Source organism: Perca fluviatilis, chromosome 1, assembly GCF_010015445.1.
Source record: "Perca fluviatilis chromosome 1, GENO_Pfluv_1.0, whole genome shotgun sequence".
Lineage (NCBI taxonomy): Eukaryota > Metazoa > Chordata > Actinopteri > Perciformes > Percidae > Perca > Perca fluviatilis.
This window is the reverse complement of record NC_053112.1, coordinates 12,704,177-12,723,539: the sequence shown is the minus strand read 5'-3', so window position 1 is coordinate 12,723,539 and position 19,363 is coordinate 12,704,177. Positions and strand designations below refer to the sequence as shown.

At 38.8% G+C, this 19,363-nt stretch overlaps 1 protein-coding gene across 4 annotated transcripts; it reads left to right on the top strand.

Annotated features, from left to right (window-relative positions):
* Positions 1-3,097: 3,097 nt before the first annotated feature.
* LOC120561143 lies at positions 3,098-19,358 on the top strand. 4 transcript variants are annotated; one of them, XM_039804127.1, is made up of 12 exons: positions 3,098-3,603; positions 8,188-8,234; positions 9,037-9,064; positions 10,017-10,235; positions 10,732-10,846; positions 10,950-11,046; positions 12,510-12,597; positions 12,692-12,831; positions 13,040-13,241; positions 13,979-14,072; positions 14,218-14,296; positions 15,251-19,358. In XM_039804127.1, exons 4-12 carry the CDS (start codon positions 10,145-10,147, stop codon positions 16,313-16,315), a joined length of 1,971 nt encoding a protein of 656 aa, XP_039660061.1. In that variant the 5' UTR covers positions 3,098-3,603; positions 8,188-8,234; positions 9,037-9,064; positions 10,017-10,144; the 3' UTR covers positions 16,316-19,358. The 4 variants fall into 4 exon arrangements, with proteins under 4 accessions (XP_039660061.1, XP_039660071.1, XP_039660054.1 ...); XM_039804137.1 differs by lacking the exon at positions 9,037-9,064; XM_039804120.1 differs by lacking the exons at positions 8,188-8,234; positions 9,037-9,064.
* Positions 19,359-19,363: the final 5 nt, after the last annotated feature.

Genomic DNA, 19,363 nt, shown 5'->3' with positions numbered 1-19,363 from the left:
AACACATCCCTTTTTACAAGGAATAGGTCAATAATAACATTGATTAGTTATTTGGAGAATCAATGGTTCAATAGTAATGGTGTTTTATTTATTTATTTGTTAACAGGAAATCCTTAAACAATTATCAGATACTTGTAACTCCTAAACACTTTTCCATAATCTTTGATGCTGTTTAAGGGTTGTTTATCAATATCTTTCTCGGTTAAGTTTTTATCAAATTCCAAAATTATATTGATTTAAGCTGTGCCTTATCTGACTCTCATACTGAAAATATTGTCCGTTCTGGGAATATGCATAACCGTAAACTGTGGCAAAATATTTGTAAATTTATCTTGAAAAGTATTATCTGAAATTTTGACCTTTTACTGGAGAATGTGTTTCTGTTTTGTTTTCTCAGGTACACAATATATGAAAAATAATAGTTTCTGATCAATCTCAATATATGTATTAATGTAAATTTGCTAAAGTAAACTTTCACTTTTATTGAGAAAGAAATGCAGCTATATATTACCACAGTAACTTGTATACTTGTGATGTAAATGTTTTTCTATATATTTTTTGTAGACCATTGACATGTCTTGTGACTGGCATTTGATATTATTGATGTTTTTCCTGCCATCTACTTTTCTGTATATTTATTACTAACATATCCGTTTTAAGTGAAGTATTACTGTTTATTTGTATTATTGTAATGCTTACTGACCTACTTAAAAACAGACTACAGGGTGCAGAGATGAGCTGTGATGGCATCATTATGTCTGTGAATGAGTGTTGGTGTTTTTGCCATCAGAATTTCAAAATACTACTTCAACAGATCAGCTGCAGACATCTCATTATTTGCCAGGCTGACCTAGAAATCAATTAACCGCCTCCAACTTGTACAGAATACGGCAGCTAGAGTTCTTACAAAACGTTCTTACAGGGCCTTGACCAACTGCCACTTTGCTCGTTTGAAAGCCATGATGTATCTCTCTCATGGGCGGGCCAAATTCTCTGGGCGGTCAAAGCAGAGAAAGGGGAGGTAACCTTGCTCCTTATGACCTCATAAGGAGAAGATTCCAGATCGGCCCATCTCAGCTTTCATTTTCTCAAAGGCAGAGCAGGATACCCAGGGCTCGGTTTACACCTATATCACCATTTCTAGCCACTGGGGGACCATAGGCAGGCTGGGGGAACGCATATTAATGTTAAAAAACTTCAATAAAGTGACATTTTCATGCCATGGGACCTTTAAGACAGAGACAGGGGTCCTACCAGTCTTCGCTGTACACTTGTGAAATAATCCTCCACTGGTAATCAGACAAGCTACCTGACTGTTCTCTTTTAAAACAATTTTTTTGTCTTTTAATTTTAATTTCTTTTGTTTTGTGCTTTTATTCTTGTTTTGTTTTTTTAAATCTATGCTGCAATTACCTTATTTTTCTGCTTTGTGTATTTTATATCCGTGAAGCACTTTGTAGAGTGTTTTTGAAAAGTGCTTTGTAAAAAAGGTTTATTATAATTATCTTGGTTGTTAAACAATTTGCACTTGAGGGCAGCAAAACATCTGACAACAACCAAACATACTTATTCAAACCCAAACCATCATCCTTTTTTTTCTAAACCTAACCAATTTTGTTTCAATTCATACCATTAAACACATGTTTAAAACAGCGACTGTTTCACAACGTGCGCTGGTAAATTGGTTTTCCCTCGAAACGTAATTGAGTATGCAGTTCCATTGGGTTGGAACATCATTATTTTAGGAGACAGGGTTGCATGTAACATTGTGAAGAGTCCGCCACTGCACGCGAACAGAGATGTGAGAGCAGCAGTGGCCAAAGCTGAAGTTTCATTTGTGTGCGCTGGTTTAAAAAATTTTGAAGTTCAAGTGCATGTGTGATGTGATACTGGGCAGGTACCCAATGTTTCACTCTCAGATGTGTCGCAAAAATAAAATCTGGAAAACCAATTGTTATTTGTGTGACAGCTTATGATGGTCAGTCTGCATAACAGCAACATGTTTGTTTTTGTTTTTTTTGCTGTTGAATGATCACAACGCCGTGAAGGGTAACTGTTGGTTTTTCAATGCAAGTTAAAAAATTTTGACTTAGCAGTGTTGCTGTCTGCCACAGTGCATATCCATGCAAATGTTCTCAGCATCTTTCTGATGCTACCGCTGGGGGGAGCCAAAGTGAAATAAACAAAGCAGAGATTCTGCTATCAGTGTCTTTTCTGTTACAGTAACAATCCCTTTAACTTTTCATACTAGCATTCAGGCAAAAAGTGCATGGAAGAACTTACTTGTAGTGATAAAAAAACAATAAGGAAAACAAAGTGAAGCCCTACATGTCTAACCTGCACCTTAGTCTGACCAGGCCTTTATTATTGAAGGCAAATCACTGAATTAAAGGTATGTTTAAGTGCTCTGACCCTAAAAGGACAGGCTTGGATTTTTACAAGTCAAGTATATTGGGTTATGGTTAGGGGTTACCTTATTGGCTGCTGTAATCATTCCTCCTCTCCACACTGCCATGAAGTGATCCCTATAGCACAACACTGTGAGATGACATGCATTTTAAAGTTGAGCTGAACTCAATATGAGGCTTCAGCAGTCTGACTTAAATGAATCAAGTTGGATTCTTCCAAAGTCTTGCACCCCTATGTGGCAGAGGAATGTTTCCAGGTAGTCTGCCTCCATCTGTTGGACTTCCTCATCCTTTTAAAATCCAACATAACTATTTCTTTGTGCAAATGCATGATTTGCTCTGCTTGTAACTCAAGATATCTCATTCCAGCACATCCTTAGATATGACTACCAGGAAATATCCGCTAACACCTTAAAGGACAATCCGGCGCAAAATGAACCTAGGGGTTTATAACACATGATTACTGAGTCGACCGTTCTCTGGGATATGTTTTCATGCTAATCGAATGTGTCTCTAGCTTGAACATATACAAGCAGGCACCATCTTGGGAAAACAGTCATGACCAGTCGAACGCCGTGCAACCAGTAACCAGTAACATAGCTTCGTCGTTCGACTGGTCTTTAAAATGTATATTTTTTTATAAACTGTCTGTACACTTACAAAGTTCTCAATGCTTCGGTTTACATGTAGGGACCCTCTTTATGCTACTGTGGAAGTGTGGTGCTATTTTTGTCTTTTAATGAGTGCTTAAGAGCGTTTTAGGCCCTAGTCTGGGAAAGCCCACACTGCTGTCACTTCTCACAGATGATGAAGGACAGTAACACGATTACAAGAAGCAACAATAAACTGAAACTCAGAGTTTCTACTCTGCCTGATCCTAAAGTGATGAACGCAAAGTGAGAAAGGAAAAAAAAAAGAGCCAACCATAAAAGGGTTTCCACCCTGTTCTTTCACAGTTCCTCTTGAAGCACAGGATTGTAATGTCACTATGCTAGTATAGGGGAACCACATTAACCACCGTTTTTTTTTACGTCACTTCACAAGCTGACAAGAGATGGTCTAGCTTTTGATACGAAGCAAAACTCTTCAGTTAAGTCAATGAGTCTACAGACATGAAAACGACTGATCGATTATCTTGAATATTCGTGATGTAAAACAACAGGGGAAGAACTTGTGACAGAAAGACACTGGAGAGGTAGGTTCTTGTGTAAATTACCTTTTGGTTAAGAGGAATTTGTTGATGTAGATCAAGCTTTTCTTCAGTGTAATGAATGAATGAGTTGCTGACGGGAATTGATGCTATATCAGAAGCGGCAATGATGATGGTGTGGATGATAAGCAAGTTTTGTTTGTTCATGAGGCGCTTTTAGTGCGTCGGCATCTGTCATGATGATGATGAAAAACCTTTTTGGTAACATTAAAAAAAAAGTGTTTTACACAATATTTTGAACTCAAGGTCCTCTTGCTAGCTGTTTTTTTAAGTTTCCTCTCATGGTCTGCCAATAAAATATGACAATGACAGCAAATGTTTGGTGTTTGAATTGGAAAGTTTTGGGGTTGCAAGTTATGTCACTGTGGTAACAAACCTTTTTAGCCAAATCTTAAAAAAGATAATTTAGTGCTAGTGAGACATAAAGTCATGCCGGTGAACTTTTTCAAATTAAGAGTTCCATCCTAGTTACAATTTCCAACCATCCAACTTTATGTGTAGAAAATACTAACAAATGAAAGTTTGGCATGAAATTCTTCACATGGTGTCATTATTAAAATATGGGTTTTATAATGCTCAAAGGTAAGCGATGACACCCTACCATACATACATTCTTACATACATACACACAAGTTTTTATACAAAAATATATTTAACAAGAGAGAGAAAGGCAGGTGTGTGGGGTTTAATATGTGGGAAGGTGAGAGAAGGTGGAGGGAGTGAGAGACAAAAGGAAACAGTGTGGGGAAAAAAAAAAAAAAAAAAAAAAAAAAAAAAAAAAAAAAAAAAAAAAAAAAAAAAAGTGAGGAAAAAAGGGACCCAGATAACTCACAATGGGGTGTTTAGGAGGCCATATCAGTAGTTTAACATGCTTTTTGCCTAATAAACAAGAGTGTAAACACTCTTTAGGATAAATGCTAACATTAGCATTGCTAACATGCTCCCAATGACAGTGCTAACATGCCGATGTTAGCAACCAAAGTATTAGACAAGTTTAAATTTTGACCTGGTGTTGGTGCTACAGGACATGTTGTGGCGTCTCGTAATTAAATTTTGATATATAATAGACTAGTACAAACATTGTCAGACTACGATGATTTCCCTCAAAATAGCCTACGATCATTTTAAGCCTCTGGCACTATGCTTAATATGTACAAATCAAACTTTGTCATTTTGATAGAGAGAGATTGTTTGGGCTCTAAACCAAAGTTTAAAAAACTATTTTCATCCCAGATAACCATACGTTTCCTTAAACTGTCAGTGGGTCATGATTGGGAGAGCTCTCTGATTAAAGGGGGTGAAAGTAGTAAATGTGAAAAGCCATGATTGTCTTTAATGCACCCAATGTGTTCTCACTGATCCCACCCCGTGCCCGAGTGCACCGCAGGTGGGCGCCGAGAGAGGCTGGCCGAGAGAGGCTGGCCGAGAGAGGTGTGAATATATATCACCTGTGGCTTAGATGTTACCACTTTATTACCATAACACCTGATAGTGGGTAGACATAAAGTCTCGTTGTCCCCCCTATTCTGGCACCAGTGGACCTTAGTAGTTTTTGCACAAGTAACATAAAAACATTTTTTTATGTAAGAGATCAATAAAGGTTTACTTGCTTGATAGTGAATGAGTTGTTTTTTTCTTATTAGAAACAACAGTAGCTTTCTGGGAAGAGAAGGGGGTTAGGAAGTGGTTTGTGTGTGTGTGTGTGTGTGTTTTGTGCGTATAGTTTGTGGTTATTTCTGTGCTTTTGAGAGGAAAGTGAGTGAGAGAACAGAGCGTCAGCTATTGGAGCCGGTTAGGGGAAATCCAAATGTTTGAAGAAGACACATAAAAACAGAACTCAGTGAGAGAGGTTAGAAAGAGGCAGATAGTAGCTGTGAGACTTGAAAGAGTTCTCTATTTGTTGTCTTGATTCAAAGTGCTGCTTGACCAGTGAGGTTTTTCCCACTATCAGTCACTAATCATGAGCTGGATAAGTACAGACCTTTAATTGGGGAAGTTGCTGGACAGTACATCATAACTTTGAATGACATATGTTCAGTGGAACAATGACACACAATGACATGACAAGTAAGCTGGTTCCACTGAACATATCTCATCACAGTTCCAATCAGGATAGAGAGTTTGACAACTAAAATCGTTAGCCATTAGGGTAACACTTTACTTGAAGGTATCTACATAAGAACACATGACACTGTCATGAACACATGACACTGTCATGACACATGAACCCTAACCCTAACCCTAACCAAAAACCGAATGACACTTAATGACAGAAGCGTTATATCATAAATGTTTATGACTTGTTTATTATGTTTATGACACGTTCATGACAGTGTCATGTCATTCTTATGTAGATACCTTCAAGTAAAGTATAACCGGCATTAGTCCCTAATATGGATAAAGCTGCAAAAACACTGGAAAAGTGGAAAAGTTGAACCACTGTTGTTATCAGTGAATGCTAACATATAATTAACCATAGCAGTAGTACTTCTGATTGATACTTTCTTATCAAAGAATAACTAAAGTGAATCTGAGGTTTATTCCTCGATGCAGACGGTCCAGTGTTTGAGTCCGACCTGTGACTTTCCATTAAAGGCAGAAATGCTGCAATTTTTTTATCTGACCTTACTTTCAGGTAAACTGACAAACTGACAAATGGATTACGATTTGAATACAGCCATGTTGTTATATGATTATAGCTATGGCTTTAAGCATGATAATACTCCCACATCCATCATCAGTTAGGGCGATCTACTCTGTTTTAAGCAGTCTGGTTTCTTTACTTTGACAGTACTGCGATTGCATTACGCATAATTCAAGTTTTATAGATCAGTCAGAGTAAAAAACTGCTTCCATAAGCCACGCACACTGAGGAGTAATAGTGGATTACACTTGTCGATCTGGTTGGTGTACAAATCTGTAATGATTTGGCGAACACAGGTTTGGACCCAAAAGCAGGACTCGAAGACCAAGCAGGTAGAGATAAAAGAGTGTCTTTACTGAAACCAAATCAATTCAATTTTATTTATAGTGGCTTGATCACACTCTATGATTTACAAAGACCCAACAATTCCCACCAAAAGCAAGCATTTGGTGCGACGGTGGCGAGGAAAGGCTTCCTTTAAACAGGCAGAAACCTTGGACAGACCCAGACTCTTGGTGGGAGCGGCCAGCAGCTAGTTGGTTGCAGGATACAAGCAACACAACACACCAAGCAGGCAAACAAAGGAAGGTAGACTGAACCAAGCTGGGAGCAGGGAAAAAGTCAGGGCTTCAAAGTTAAGGGACTACAGTCTGATTAGTGCTGTTTTAAGAAAAGGAAGTGCCGTTAGTATGAAGTGTCCCTTTTAGAATAATGGAACATTCAGGTTCTCAGAAAAAAACACTCTGACCTTTATTAAACCACATAAACCGGTGACCAGGTTGTCTGCAAGAACTTGGGCTGTTTCCCCTTTGCACGGAAATGGAAAAAGACTGAAAAAAATAATATTTATATAAATGTTGTGTGCACGTGGCAAAAAAGACAAGTTTGCTAGTGTACTTCATTAGAAATGTATTTTTACAAATATAAAATGTTTAGAGGGTGTTGAAAAGAAGTAGTGTTGCTGATATTGTGCAGAGAGAAAGTTAGTTTTTTTTCATTTGATGCTGTGGGTTTTTGTGGGTCGGGTTGCAGTGGGCTGTAATAACCACATACCACAAATCATGCACCTGAGACACTTATTTTTCATCCTGTTTTTGATACACTTTAAATGTCAGTGTGGTTCAGATTCAAAAGCAAACAACCTTTCAATATAGTATGTATCAGTTGAGTGTTTGTCACAAAGTGCAAAAAATGAAGAAACACTCTTGATGCATACTTCAATTGCACATACATACATATATACTTCAGGTCTGCTACATGGATACCTTACTTGCACATATACTTCAATGTGCACACGCAGGAATAACATGTAGTGTGAGTATGTATGCATGTGTGCATAAGTATGTACATATGTGCATGGGCTTTGTATGTGCGTGTGTGTGTGTGGGTGTGTGTGTGTGTGTGTGTGTGTGTGTGTGTGTGTGTGTGTGCGAGTGCCTGTGCTCCGTGTAAATAGACATAACTGACTGGGGAAATAGCAGGCTGCAAGGAAGTAAAGGAAGGTAAACAATTAACTATTACAGGTGATAAAACTGTAGCATCCACACTGAAGTAGCCAGTATCCACCTGTGTGTGTTGTTGTATTGTTTTTTTTACCTATTGAAACCCTGTATCAGCTTCTAATTATAGCAACAGGTGCACAACACGTACTGCCATTAGAATATGTCATTAATTATCAGTTGAAGGAAAATACAAAAGGAAACTGCTCTGAAGTGTTAACATGCTTAACCACAAAAACTTTACATTTTCACACCCTCGAGCGTAAGTGGATTTAAATCGAGAGTAAAGTAAAAAGTAATCTAGATTTGCGGTTACATTTCTTAGTAGTGACCTTCAAAGAGTGCAGACGTTATCTTCTATTCCTAATTCTACGTGTGGTGGTTTGCCATTTCCTGTAGAAAAAAAAAAAATTTATATATATATAGAATGAAACCAGCACTTTGAAGCAGATCCGGAGCAGCTTCACCAACAGGTAAGACACTAAGAATAAGACTAGTACATTTCCATGTAAATGTATGACATATGTGCTACATATCACTTATTGTTTGTGTCAGTTACAAGAGGATATGATACCTGAGCAGGCAACTGATCTGCTTAAATGGGGGTTGTTGTTTAGTTTAATTGGGGCACTGGTAAAATGACTGTATCTATGTCTTTTTTAAATAAATGTAATTTATCATTATTTTACCAGGAAGACCCATTGAGATCAAATATCTTTTACAAGAGAGATCTGGCCGAGGTAGTGTTTTACCAAAGGTTGTTTAGTTTAATCATAGCCATTGGGTTGGCAGAGCTTTACACCCACAACTAAAGAAACTTTGATAATTCATTTATCAACTGCTGTTACATAACACGTCTAAAGATCATTTTAAGTAGTATAGAACTTTGGTTTTGTTAATTTGACATTATGAGAAGGAGCACATTAAATCAAACTACAAAGATGTAACGGATGACAGTATACAGTCCAAGATATATTTTCATTGTAGACCATGATTGGCTTGTCAGCGTTTTAAAGAGTTAATGAAGTAGTGAGTATTAATGCCAGTGTGGTATCTGGCCCTATAAGTTTAAAGTCTGTATAAAGCTCAAATATGCTGAGAAATCATGAGCACTGTGTTAGGGATGTAAGTTCAATGATTTTCCTCTCAGCAGAGTGATGTGTTGAAGAGGATGTCCTATTTGATTCTGTGATTAGGTGGCTGAGTGAGATCAATGATTTTATGAGTAGTGTTGGTACAGAGTACATATTGGCTTTGTCTCTCTGTGTTCTGCAGGACTCGTCATTGATGCTGGAAACTTGATGTAATAAAACCTTTATGACCAAGTACAGTGTCAAGCGGATTTCCTCTCCACACATCATCACAGCATCGCTACCCAAAACACAACACCAGCATCATGCACCCCAAAACTACACGGTTTTCAGTCTCTTTAAAGCTACTTATGTGCAGAATTTGAAAATGTGAACTTTGGCATCCTGAAGTCATTGTATAACCCCAAAAAAACAACTTATGACATTATTAATTCATTCCAAAAATCAGCCAAGGCTCAATTAGCAAAGCAAAAGCGGACAACTGCTCCGGGGCCCCAAACCTTCAGGAGCCCCAACTGTTCCATGTTCACTACTTGTAATTTGGTTATTTGATGTTTATTTGGAAACTGGTACAGCCTGCAGCCGCCTATTTCGTAGGATATCATACGAATTGTTATGCATAACCTTTCATACAAACCCGTTCATGAGAATGGGTTGGAAGGCGACAAAACACTGCTTTCAGCCTGGTGTTAGGTTTCTCTTTAAATCTCAACATATTGGCTTCAATAAGTGCAGGACCCTCAATCCCAGATTCTGTTTACAGTCAATTAAATAAAAGATTAAAAAATACAAAAGAAAAAGATTTACTGTGGTGCTGATCCTGACCTTTGAAGCCTCAGTGAACAGGGGATTTACTTACAAAGTATTACATTGTCACTGTATCTGGGTATTCTGGGTATCACATGTAACACAGGTGTTTAATCAGTCTGTGTATATGGAAACAGAATAGACAAGCTGAGGCAGGATCTGAAACATTTTTATTTCTGTTTTTTTTTCCGATCACCTGTTGTTTGGCAGTTTCTTGCTGTATTTCTGGTCAGGGCAGGGTTTTGTGTGTGTGTGTGTGTGTGTGTGTGTGTGTGTGTGTGTGTGTGTTACGTGTGTGTTAAATACTACAAAATCAAGAAGCAGAAGACATACAGTGTGTGTCATCCCTTTGCACAGAATGACAAAAAGGAGGAAGCAGTGAGTTACACCCTGAAGTGAAAACAATCCATCTAACCCCCAGCTTTGGAAACCAACCACCCTGCTGGTTTGAGATCTCTCAAAAAAGAAGATTGATGACACCATAAATGGAGAGATATAAGAAAACCCCTGTGCTGTTTCTTCTTCTGGCTCTGCTTTGTGCCTGTGCTGCTGGAAACTCTCTGTCCTTACATAAGAGTTAGTGATTTTTTGATAACTTAAAGTGATGGTTCGGAGTAATTTACCCTAGGGTCCTTTGCACCATGACCTCGAGCCAAACACCCCCCCAGAAGCTTTTTTCACCTGGGTCTAAAATTGGGCGAGTTAGCGTTAGCCGCTGATATGGTATAATTTCGGGCATTATTAGTGGGGTCATTTACGAGATACAAACGTGGGTCCATTAGCCCCTGCGCTAAGCTATTCAGCGGCTAACGCTACTCTACGCTAACTCGCCCAATGTTCGACCCAGGTGAAAAAAAGCTTCTGGGGGGGTGTTTGGCTCGAGGTCATGGTACAAAGGACCCTAGGTTAAATTACTCCGAACCATCACTTTAATTTAAACTGTTATATTGCCTGGCATAATAATAGATTTCGATATATTTTGTTACACAAGAATAACGACAACACAAGTGAATGTGAAAGCCCTTGAAATTGACAAAGTTTCATCTTTTTATTTTCTTCTCATCTCCATTAGGTGTCTCAGATCTCACCTGCTACACAGACTATAATTCTGCTATCACTTGTGTGTGGAACAGCACGTATGTGTCTGATCAGCCAGACAATGTGTGCACAATACAATCCAAAGGGAGGTAAGGACATCAGTCCCAAAAAGAAAAACTGGACAGATTCAAATATACAGTTATTTTGTATGACTGCAGCAAAATGAAAAGAAACATGACATTTTCTTTCCAGAAGTAATTATCATAGCAGTTCATGTAACCTGGAGCCTGTTGACGTCTCCAGACCAATGCCAAAGAAGTGCGTCCTGAGCTACCAAAGAAGAGAGAATGTGAGTCTGAGGAGCTCTCATGTAACCACACACTATAATATCTCAACTGAGAGAAGAATGAAATAGTGGTCATTGAAAGAATAGTTTAACACTTAGCAAAGCAAAACATGCTTATTTGCTTTCTTACTGAGAGTTAGATGAAAAGACTATACCTATCTCATGTCTATTTGTTAAATAAGACTACAGCTTGTAGATTGTTAGCTTAGCTTAGGCCCTGTCCACACAAACACATAGGTATTTTAAAAACTGAAGCTTTTTGGCCGCTCTTCCACACGCAAATGCAGTATCAGCATGTTATGTCTGTTCAGAAAAATACCCGTGTACATGTGGACCAGCCCAAACAGGGGGGAAACCTTGGCCTGTAGCGATGCACGTGTTCTTTTTTTTAAATACCTGCACCAACTTTATGCAGTAGTATCACAGTTGTCAGGACTGGGGAGACAAGGACAGGGACAAGTGGTGTATCTCAATTTGGATACTTCCATGAGTACACTCACATGTAGTACACTGTGCACACTATGTACTCACTTGAATAATGCTTACATTTAGTCAGGGTAGTGTTGTCTCAAATCGTGCATGCTCAGTTGTGCACTGACCATGCCCTTCTTTTTAATGGTGAGTTACAGTAGGGTGGAGTATTACTATTGTCTCCTGACAAAATATTTATTGGGTTATTTTCTTATGATATGTATAAATTACATTTGTATAGTTCAGAGTATCTGCTGTAGCTTCCTCGCCCACCATATATTTACAATTTTTAAAATACATGGTGGTCCTGTGGATTCTGCTAGGTGGCAAAAATGGCGAAAGTTGACGAGGGCGAGTAGTGTCCAGCGTTCCACAATCAACGTTTTGATCGTTTTGAGTGCCGCATCCAGGTACTGGTAGTGCACTGCATTTGGCCACACTTCGTCAGTGTGAACGTACTATGTACTCAAAATAGCAAGTTTAAGTACAGAAGTGCACAATTTGGGACAGTGAAGGACAGAGGAGACAAGGACTGAGGAGCTTTCCAAGGTGCTGATCCTGCTGATGGGAGCAGCTACAGCTGGGAGATGTCCCAAAGGCTCCCCCCCCCACCCACAGTAGTGGGAAGATTAAGGCTAAATAAACAAACTGTTTGAAACAGTGGTCTTTATTGCTGAATAGCAGCAAAACAAGTAACCATTCATGAAATACATTAAGTCTGTCTTTCAAAGTTTAGTCCTTGTCCCTGTAATGTCATTTGTTCAATTGACATCTGGCAAGCTCTGGTACAGCATTTATGTCTACATTTAAGGCTATTAGCTGGAGCTTTTAATCAGACCATCTTATTAGTTCACATGTTTAGCAGATCACCTTTACTATCAGCAAAAACATCATGATGTTCAAACCACCACATTAATTAAGATCTTATTTAATTGTGTATTGTTTTCTTATGAATGTTTCCTAAGAGCTCTATTCTTTTCTTGAAATTTTCTCAGTTTCAAAAAAGTGACCATCTGTCTATTCATCTGAGCTGTAGCCCCGCAAAGCAGAGTTTGAACATTTCCTTCACGCCAGCTTGTCACAGTGAGTACAGTGACTATCATATCACCTCTATGTGATTTACCCTGTGAGCTATCAACGATAACCTAAACCAAACTATGTGTGTGTGATACTGCAGTAAAGCTGGATCCTCCGCAACAACCAGATATCAACTCTACCACCGTTTCCTGGTTATCCCGACTTACACCCAAACGGAATACAAGAATCAAATTATACAGCTCCCAATTGCAGTGGAAACAAAAGGATGAGTCATGGAATGTGTGTATATATTCTGTGTCTGTGTGTGTGTGTATGTATGTGAATGTTGAAATGCGTAGGCCTATGTGTATTCTGTCAGAAATCATAGATCTTATGATTGAATGTTAAATTGTTTGCACGAATGATCCATGCCTTGTGGTAGTAGAAAATCCAAGCACCTGTACATGAAATCAGCCCATTAAATATCCACACATTTCTTCATTTTCAGGATCCCTCTGTGAAAATAATAGACACTCAATGTGAATATAACTGCACAGCGGAGCTGGACCCTAATCAGATAATACAAGCCGAGACGTACCAGGCACGCACTCGAGTGAAGGCCAACATCGAGTCAATATGGAGTGAATGGAGCCCCACTACATCATGGGTGTCTCTGATAGGAAGAACAAAACCACCCCCCCCACCATCAGGTAAAGGTTTCCAAATGTGAACGTCAATGAATGTCAATTGATTTGAAATGCTGGCAGTGAAAAGCAACATGTTATGAATTTCTTTGAAGACAAGTTCAGGTATTTGATTACCTTCCAGTCCTGCTGAGCATTTGGCACTGTGAGCTCATGGTAAATAGTATGAATAGCACGCCACTCGTCACATAAGTTTTCAGGAACACCTGATGTCACTTATACATACAGATTCACAGACCGATAACTACAGGCCGGCCAGTCGGCACATTCAAATGCTGCCTCCCCCCCAATCATTAACTGTTGCTGCCTGTTGCTGATTGGCTGGAACAGTGTTTTGTGGCTTATGCACTCCTTTGTTTATTTTCCATTTGTATTAAAGTGTAACCCTCGCCAAAATGCAACCTAGGGTCTTTTTGTGAATGTGCCCGAGTCAAATTTTCGTTTAAAGGCATATTTAGGACGGAAGCACCACTTTTAAGATTGACCGTATTTTCGTTTTTGGTCAAATTGCCTTTTGAATGGGAGTGCTAGGGGCACTACTATGATCGCATCCAAATCGCTCGCTCTCCCAGAGCACATTTCTAGATCTGGGTATCTAATTGCTTAACATGCCATTGTGTACAGTATCAGGAGAACTGCAAGAAAATCACAGACATATAAGACAGATTTGGTCTTTACGGTGGGATAAATACAGTGGTCTTACCTCTTAGCTAACGTGATATGCTCTTTCCTGTGTTTGACAGATCCTACTGGGGGTGTTTTTGGCATTATTGCCGCGGCAACAGGGTTTGCAGTGTTTCTGGTTGTCATTCGCATTAAGACAAACAAAACCACCTGGTAAGCAGACACAACCACAAAGTACTTTACCAAGACATTTGTGTCACCTGTGCTACAAAAACATATAACACGTTGTGTTTTATGTTCAAGAGCAGTATATTTTTTTCCGACAACTCTGTTTTAGGATTACATCTTTGTGTTTTAGGATTTACATAGCAAAGAGAATCAAAGGTCCGCCCCTGCCGAACCCAGCAAACTCCTTCCTAAATGATGCAAATTTCCAGGTGAGCGTATGAAATCTTCTTTTTCTTCCTGTTCAGTTGAATCAGGTTTTGCTGCAAATACAGACTTGATTTACAGTGGAAACAATTTCCAATTGTTTTCAAATGTGCATTCTTATAAAATGTTTATAGCATTAAAGCTGCATTGATGTGCAAACGTATAATTATGGTAAAAATGTTAGCGTAAAATTACCTATTTACATATTTAGCAGAGAGAGAGAGCATCATTAGCATTTATATGGCATTGTGTCACGGCCACCATCCAATGTTCACTCTGTTTTTTTTTTACTCTATTTGGTGTCCACCAACTTCTTTGGAAACAAAAGCTGGCACTTTGGCTCATAGATGTTTAGTTTCTTCTCCAGTGAGTGTCTGTCAGTTGTTGCTGTACAGTTAGCATACTATAGTGAGTTTTTAAGCTGCAGTTGGATACAGGCTTGACAATATCAGTGAGGCTGAACTACGATTTTGACCCTAAATTTGCAATCCAAATAACCAACATAATTCTCTAAAAGATGCTAAAAGGCTCAATAAAGATGAACAGATATGCAGAGTAGGGAGATAGTTCTCTGTGGGTTTGTCATTACCAGTGGTACACATCGTCATATGATCCATGGTTAATACATACATATCCATTAGTGCAGCTTTAAAGACAGCAACTTAAAAAAGCAGTTTCAAAAAGGCAGAGCTAAAAATGACACAAAACAGCAGGATGTGCAGCCCACATAGGCTGTGAAACCAGACAGAAAAAATGACTCATTAGTCAAAAGACATACAGTATGACCTTTATAATCCAACATTATTGTAAATACAGAGAAAAGAGACGGACACACCTCAAACACTGGGTATTTGCAGACTATTTGCAGACATTCTATCACAAATTAAACTACTTCTGTATTTTTTAACTTTGACAAATTCCTCCTCTTGCTCCCCCATCTTTGACATTTTCTCCTCCAGAATTGGTTGAGCCCTTACTTCACCAGTGAATCCTTTCAGTCCTTCTTAAAACCGGTGGATATCGTCTCTGTCGAGGTAACCTCCACTGTGGATGCTGTTGCACCCTGCGGGCCAGAGGCGGCACTGCTGGAGAAGATGAGAAGTGAAAGCAGCCACAAGTCGACCAGTTCCAACTTCTCCAACCCCAGTTACTCCCAGCTGTGTCCTCCTCCTCCTCCTCCTCCTCCTCCTCCTCCTCCTCCTCCTCCTCCTCCTCCTCCTCCTCCTCCTCCTCCTCCTGTTTCCTCGCTCACTGCGGGAATCTGGCGCCCCATGGCTACCGGGACACCTTACGGACCCGTCGGTAGTCAAGGTGAAGGTAACAATGCCGAACAGGATAGGGAAGTGAGAGGGAAAGAAGTGGAGATCCGCCAGTTGCTCTCCAAAGGCAACAACAACAGTGAGCCTATGCCGGTAATTTCAGACTATGAGAAGGCTGAGAAGCTCCAGGTCGAGTGCTTCAGGCTCCAGAGACTGGATTCAGGCGTGTGCAGTGGTGAAGAAGTCAGTCAAGAGAGCTTCGAGGCAGATAGCATCAATGTGACTGATAGCCATGAGGATGGGCCTGAAGGAGAGGAGCAGGTGGAGGGAGGGAATGGCAAAGAAGTAGATTTCCAGAAGTTTTTTGGAGGCAGTGTAGATATTTTAGGCAAAGGCTCCATTCAGGTTTGTTCCGGTTACGAGCAAGTCCAGAAGCTGCCAGCTGACAGCCCTGAGCTCTGCAGCCTGGATTTAGACATTGGTAGCGGGGGCGAGGAGCAGATGAGTCAGGAGGAAAGCTTGGAAGATATGGATAAGTCCACTGAATCTACAAGCCTCCTGCTTCCTCCATCTCCTTCCAGCATCTTATCATGCTCCTTGCCCTCTTTCACACCACTGCCTTTGAACTTCTCTGGGCCAGATTTGAGTCCAGCTCTGCAACCTCTGCCAAGTCATTTACTTGAGAGGATTGCTCTAATGTCAACTAACCGATCAGTGGAGCCCTCTGGTGATGGATACATGCCAGTTCGACAGGAACAGAGCTAAAAACTGACAGCAGACCTTACAGTAAATGCTGTACAATACTGTATGTCGTTAGCCTGACATCGCTAGACCAAATCGCAAATGTGTGTAGTCTGAAACCTCTCACTTCATTTTCTAATTTCCAAGGGGCGGTTTAAACTGAGGTAGACCAACATGCCTCTGGACGTTATTGGATAGACTGACGTGATGTAAGAGTGGTCAAATGTGAACAGACTGCAGCAGAGTCAACTAGCAGATGACAGCACTGTTTAAAAATAACATTGCTCAGAGATCTTGATCTCTAGATACAATACATGTATTCTCTCCAGCTTCTGGACGATACTTGAATGTAACAAAATGCAAATTATTGGCAGTGAAATAATTTGTTACTTACTCAACTTCAAACATTTCTGTCAAATATACAGTGACATACTTAGGGATATCTATCAATGAGGATAAAAAACCCAATCTCAAAGGAAATGTAACCAGTGGCTTCTTTGAAACATCTTTGAAAGGGCATTTCTATGCTTACCTATGCTGCTCTCGCATTAGATATTGATAATAAAACAAGACAGACATGCTACTTTTCATACTCCTCGATGTAGTTGCTAGTAGCCAAGGAGGACACAGAGGATTACAAAAACATGATGGACTCTTCAGAAGAGGTAATTGTCTTTACTCGAACAGGGAAAGTCACCGGCAACACAATCTTCTGAACATAGCCATACTGACAAATCCAGAGAGAGTTGTGTGGAGCTGATAGTCTTAATTAGCTTTGTAGCAACTCATTGGGTAATGGCTTGAATGTAATGGACGCTCATTAATATAAAAAAGTTATGCACTAAAGCTTTAATATAAACTTTTGTAAAATAGTGTGCATCTGCAACATTGAAAAGTTTCCTATTCACCTTTCTAACTTGATCAAACAAACGCTGCTTGCATGGTCTATGATATATAAGCACACCGTTATATATGAAACAATAGAGATATACTTTACAACAACACATCCCTTTTTTCAAGGAATAGGTCAATAATAACATTGATTAGTTATTTGGTGAATCAATGGTTCAATAGTAATGGTGTTTTATTTATTTATTTGTTAACAGGAAATCCTTAAACAATTATCAGATACTTGTAACTCCTAAACACTTTTCCATAATCTTCAATGCTATTTTAGGGAAAAATGTGCTTTAACCCATCTGTTTTGCAAGAAATACTGTATTATAATATTATTTTTGGTTAATAATTTGATGTTACCCGGTTAGGTTTTTATCAAATTCCAAAATTATATTGATTTGAGCTGTGCCTTATGTGATTCCCATACTGAAATTATTGTCCATCTGTTCTGGGAATATGCATAACTGTAAACTGTGGCAAAATATTTGTAAATTTATCTGGGATAATATTATCTGAAATATTGACCTTTTACTGGAGAATGTGTTTCTGTTTTGTTTTCTCAGGTACAACACAATATATGAAAAATAATAGTTTCTGAACAATCTCAATATTTTTTTGAAAGGTTTTACATCATAAATGTAAATTTGCTAAAGTCCAATTTCTCTTTTATTGAGAAAGAAATGCAGCTATATATTACCACAATAACTTATATACTTGTGATGTAAATTATTTTTTATTTATTTTTTGTAGACAATTGACATGTCTTGTGACTGGCATTTGATTTCATTGATGTTTTTCCTGCCATTTGCTTTTCTGTATATTTATTACTCACATATCAGTTTAAAGTGAAGTATTACTGTTTATTTGTATTATTGTAATGTTTACTGACCTACTTAAAAACAGACTACAGGGTGCAGAGATGAGCTGTGATGGCATCATTATGTCTGTGAATGAATGTTGGCTGTTTTTGCCATCAGAATTTCAAAATACTACTTCAACAGATCAGCTGCAGACATCTCATTATTTGCCAGGCTGACCTAGAAATCAATTAACCTCCAACTTGTACAGAATACGGCAGCTAGAGTTCTTACAAAACCCTGAAAGTAAGAGCACATATCCTCTATTGACGCCTCTTTGCACTGCTTACCCAGAGTTTTAGGAATTAATTTGGAATTTGTACTATTTGTTTTAAATCACGGAGCGGCCTTGCCCTTTCTTACATTATCAACCTTCTCACCTCTCTGTTTGTACTCTTAGAACAGCTGCTGCTCTCGGTCCCCAGGGCAAGGCTTAAGACAGAGACAGGGGCCCTACCAGCCATTACTGTACAATTGTGAATTCTTTTTTATTTTTATCTATGCTGCAATTAACTTATTTTTCTGCTTTGTGTATTTTGTATCCGTGAAGCACTTTTGAAAGTGTTTTTGAAAAGTGCTTTGTAAAAAATTCTTTTTATAATAATATCTTGGTTGGTTTTCGAAAACCAAGCAAGGTCGGCTGGAAATCTGTCTGAACAGGAGCAGCACCAAACGTATCATGCTGATATTTTAAATGCTCTCAAAGACAGGTTGAGAGTTGAACATTGAATGTATTTAGTTTCTACACTGTTGTATTACACACATTTAGCCCAATTATATATAATGTATCATATATTGCATGCTATAAAAAGGGCATATAATGTAAGGGTTTTTGCAGTGTTTCTGGCGATACAGTATGATTAATGTCTCTATGATCAGCACTTATAGAACAATAGCTCAAGAGACATTTTCCTACTTGTTTAATGTACGTGAAGGTTATGTTGAATGTTTTTGGATGTACAAAGGCATTGTCTTAACTAATCTGTAAGGAGAGTGATGTGTATGACCAACAGTAGTGCATGTGTCCATCTCTGGACTCTGAATTTTCAATAAAATAAATGAGAAATGTGAGTATTTGGGGGCATATTGTAAACTTATAGTGAACTTGTTTTTCTTTATTCAATATCTGAAGTGTTGACGTGATTCCAAAAGCCCAATTCAACACAGCGGTCTGTATTTAACATGTAATGGAGAAATAAACAATTTACCTCCTTAGCACTTCAGACAGAAGAACTCAGTATCTGAGGTACTAGTGAATCTTTAGTGCATGAGGTAAACTCACAGTCTCCTTCAATAAACAAATCTCTGCCTCAGCCTC

What these genes read in the sequence shown, in the direction of transcription:
- LOC120561143 (XM_039804120.1), top strand. Translation starts at nt 10,145, where the DNA reads ATGGAGAGATATAAGAAAACCCCTGTGCTGTTTCTTCTTCTGGCTCTG. An exon ending in ACCACCCCCCCCACCATCAG is followed by an intron (nt 13,242 to 13,978) that starts GTAAAGGTTTCC and finishes TGTGTTTGACAG; the next exon opens with ATCCTACTGGGGGTGTTTTT. An exon ending in TAAATGATGCAAATTTCCAG is followed by an intron (nt 14,297 to 15,250) that starts GTGAGCGTATGA and finishes TTTCTCCTCCAG; the next exon opens with AATTGGTTGAGCCCTTACTT.